Raw genomic sequence first — 4060 nt, 5'->3', positions numbered from 1 at the left:
CCGAACAAGTTATTTGTTAAAAGTAAAATATTTAAAATGTTTCGAATATCATTCTGAATGTAATTAATTTATTTTGGATCTCTGTCATATTTTCTATATGATATATGAAAATTCAAATGAAATTTACTTTTTAGTTAACTTGATAAAAGTTGAATGACTTTTAAGTGACAAAAAATTAAGAAAAAATTTCTTTTATGTTACAAATTTTAAAATTTGAATGACATCTAGGTAATAATAATAATAATAATAATAATAATAATAATAATAATAATAATAATTATTATTATTATTATTATTATTATTATTATTATTATTATTATTGAACAATAAATTTTAGAATTGGATGAAGTGTACATAATAATTTACAAAATTGTATTATAAATTTAAAATTACATAACTAAATCAAAAATGTTTTAATGAATTATTGTTTTTTATATAATAAAGTTAGCATTACAATTTGATAAAAATAAATAAAAAGGAACAAGCTAAAAATAAGGGAAACAAAAATAGTGAATTGAGGACAAAGAGAAGAAGGTGAAGTGGGATGATATGGTGGAATCCACTTTGTAAAATCAATTAAATACTTCCTTGCATAATTAATGATAGTTATAACTATGACTCATCCAATACTAAATTTTCACTTTTAAATTTAGGAAATAACAAAAATTTTAACTCCCTTTAATTAAAAAAATTTAAAACAAAATAGTTTATTTTGAAAAATAAAGGTTATTATAGTCTTTTTACAATTGTAGCCAAATTTGGATCAAATTTTTGTGGCCATTTAGCACTTTCCAATTAGTTAACAAGTATTGATCAAAAACTAAGTTGCTGTGACTTAGTTTTTGGTGTCGCAATCGTGTCGACACGAGTGTGAGTGTGAGATTCGTATTGAATTTGGTCAATCGATTTTGGCTACTTACACGAAAATCAATAGAGAAATTTGGGGCAAATATAATGAGTGCTTCAACAAAAACAAAAGCTAAAGAGAAATTGAAGAAAATAGAATATTTTGTAGGTAGACATTTTTGTTAAGTCCTTTTCCTTATTATCTCCTTTTGGAATTTCTTCTTGACCAGTATTTTCTCCTCAAAATACCTTGTAACGTGTATCATAATTTAGACATATAGCTCTACTTTTAGCTATTTGAATTATTTTTAATCTAATCCTCGCACCCGTATCTGCAGTAGCCCCGAATCTTAAAATTTAGATCACGACAGGTCCAAACTCTAGACATCCCCAACCAGATCCCCGAGTCCAAGCAATTTCGACAAAAACCCTGAACTGCAAATGATTACCTACGCCTCATGTCCCTAAACTCAATATCAACATTCAACAATGTGAGATATACTTCAACTTTCATAAAGATTTAAAACAAATACTTCAGTATTCATAAATCTTATGGAAACTCACAAATCGGATCAGCTAAGGATTACTTTTGGAGGCAACAAAAGGACTACCCTTATCATTTAAAAAAAAAGGACTACCCTAAACATGCCTCCTATAATCATAGTACTTCGATGAAGATTTTAACTTGTACACATTTAGTAAACACTTGGCTAATTTTTAAGTTCCATTAAGCTGTTAGATTCTTGCAACCTTTGGAACATCAACAGGGAACTGGTGAATCTCATCCATCCAAGGACTCTTCTCCTTGGCTGGATTTATAGTTTTCAAAGCCTTCCAAACTGCACTGTTACACTTGAATCCTGAACCAAATGCTATTTGCCACGTTCGGTCTCCTCTCCTGATCCTTCCTTTGGCTTCCGAGTAGGCCAATTCGTACCAAAGGGAGCTGCTTGAAGTGTTCCCAAATCGGTTAAGTGTCATTCTTGAAGGCTCCATATGCCAATCAGAAAGCTGGAGGTTTTTCTCTAGTTCATCCAGTACAGCTCTTCCACCAGCATGAATGCAAAAATGCTCAAATGCCAACTTAAAATCGGGAATATAAGGCCTTATTTTCATCTTCAATAGCTTCCTCCCCACCAATGTGGCAAAGAAAAGAAACTGTTCAGACATAGGAAGCACAAGAGGACCCAATGTTGTGATGTTTGTCTTTAGAGCATCGCCAGCTACTGCCATCAGCTCCTTTGACAGCGAGACTCCAACTTTTCCATCGGAGTCTTCCATTTGGTAAACACATGTAAAACACTTATCATCAGCACCCTTGTGTGTTCTAACAGTATGGACAAGTTGGTATTTTGATCTTCTTCGATCAGATCTTTTATTTGAGAGCAACACAGCAGCACCTCCCATCCGGAATAAGCAATTCGGAAGGAGCATAGATTTCTCATTACCAAAATACCAATTCAAAGTGATGTTTTCCATGCTAAGCACCAAAGCATAAGTGTTGCGATGGACTTGAAGAAGATCTTTAGCAAGATCAATCGAGATCAAACCAGCACTACAACCCATTCCACCAAGATTATAGCTAATAATGTTCCCCCTAAGTTTATAATGGTTAACAATCATTGCAGACAACGAAGGGGTCGGGTTAAACAAACTACAATTCACTACTAAAATTCCAATATCCTTAGGCTTAACAGAGGTTTTAGCAAGAAGCTCATCCATTGCACCAAACATGACAGCCTCAGCTTCTTTTCTTGCTTCAGCCATAGAAGGATTTGGTGGTACATTAGTCACAGCTTCAGGGAGGTAAGTTAAATCACCAAGACCAGACTTTTCAACAATCTTCCTTTGAAACTCAAGATTTCCATCCGAAAACGCTCCAACATTCCTAGACATATCCAAGAATTTCTCCCTTGTACACTTCCTCGCATCATCGGGTTTATAACACGAGAAATTTACGAGGTAGACCGGGCTAGGACGAGTAATGAAATAGACAGTAGACAAAAAGACCAAAAGGGTGGAACAAATGACAACAGATATGAGATTGAACCTAAGTTGATCCCATAGAACATAAAGGTCATTGAGTGAAAATGTAGAGAGTTGAGCAGCAACTATAACAACTAGAGGTGACAAAAACAGGTATATTCCATGAGTAATAAGGTAATGATATCCAAGTTTAACATACTTCAGTTTAACAGATTGTTTGAAATCAGGAAGCTTTCTTGAATTTGAAGATGGATTTGGTGTTTCTGGCTTGGATTCATTCATTTTGATGAAATTGTAACAACCCAAAATCAAAAAGTTCAAGGGCAGTTTAATCCTATAATCAAAGAATGGATATATTTAAGGTTAATATTTACCTACAAAATTTTACTTACCCCAAACTTTTAGTTTTGTAGGAGCAGCCAAGATTGAATTTTTACAACGTAAGTGTCAATAACAAAGGGGCAACAATAATCAAGAACAATCAAACAACCTCCTGCAGAAAAAGAACAATAAACATCAATCAAATTTCAAGATTTTAACAGGGAAAAGGGCAGTCCCGTGCACTAAAATTCCCACTGTGCACCCAGAGAATGGCCGAATCACAAGGGCCTATTTTAGCAGTCTTACTCAGCATTTCTGTCGGAGGCTGTTTCCACGGCTTGAGACTCCTTATCACTTGGCAGCAACATTATTACTCCAAGGCTCCTCTAAAGGGAAAAAAAAAACATACGAAAACAGCCATTTATGGAACTAAAAAAGCTAAGAAAATACCAGCCTCAATGAAAGTAGAATACTCAAAGCACTACACTTGAGATGGTTTTCAAAATGGTACAGTTATTTGATTATTTATAAGTAATAAGTAAAAAGTAAGGGGCCCTGCTACATTTTGAAATTGGCATTGCATTATATAACTTCCTTCCGAAAAATATTTTCTAGTATTTGGTTGGTGAATCAAAAATAATTTTTCAAAAAATACATTTTAGTGTTTAGCTAAAGCGTAAAAATACATTTTAGAATTCTTTTTTAAAAAATAAATTAAAAAATTAAATTCCTTTTTGGAAAGGGGTTGATAGGCGGGTAGGTGGGAGTGTCAGAATAGGTAGTAGGGGGTGGGGTAGAAAAATTTTTGAATTTTTTTTGTTAACAAAAAATTTTAAAAATTGGCGGATAAAAAATATTTTTCGAAAAATATTTTGTAGTGTTTGGTTAGTGAATAAAAAAATATTTT

At 33.0% G+C, this 4060-nt stretch overlaps 1 protein-coding gene across 1 annotated transcript; it reads right to left on the bottom strand.

Moving 5' to 3' along the window:
- Positions 1 to 1365: 1365 nt before the first annotated feature.
- On the bottom strand, positions 1366 to 3712 carry LOC107839065 (3-ketoacyl-CoA synthase 11). The gene is made up of 2 exons (XM_047394436.1): positions 3460 to 3712; positions 1366 to 3325 (listed from the first exon to the last, which is right to left on the bottom strand). Exon 2 carries the CDS (start codon positions 3112 to 3114, stop codon positions 1582 to 1584), a length of 1533 nt encoding a protein of 510 aa, XP_047250392.1. The 5' UTR covers positions 3115 to 3325; positions 3460 to 3712; the 3' UTR covers positions 1366 to 1581.
- Positions 3713 to 4060: the final 348 nt, after the last annotated feature.

The sequence above is a fragment of the Capsicum annuum genome, chromosome 8, assembly GCF_002878395.1.
Source record: "Capsicum annuum cultivar UCD-10X-F1 chromosome 8, UCD10Xv1.1, whole genome shotgun sequence".
Classification (NCBI taxonomy): Eukaryota; Viridiplantae; Streptophyta; class Magnoliopsida; order Solanales; family Solanaceae; genus Capsicum; species Capsicum annuum.
Note: the sequence above shows the minus strand (reverse complement) of the source record. Positions and strands in the feature narration are given on the sequence as shown.

Excerpts from the sequence above, each read along its gene's own strand:
- LOC107839065 (XM_047394436.1), bottom strand. The coding sequence starts at position 3,114 with ATGAATGAATCCAAGCCAGAAACACCAAATCCATCTTCAAATTCAAGA.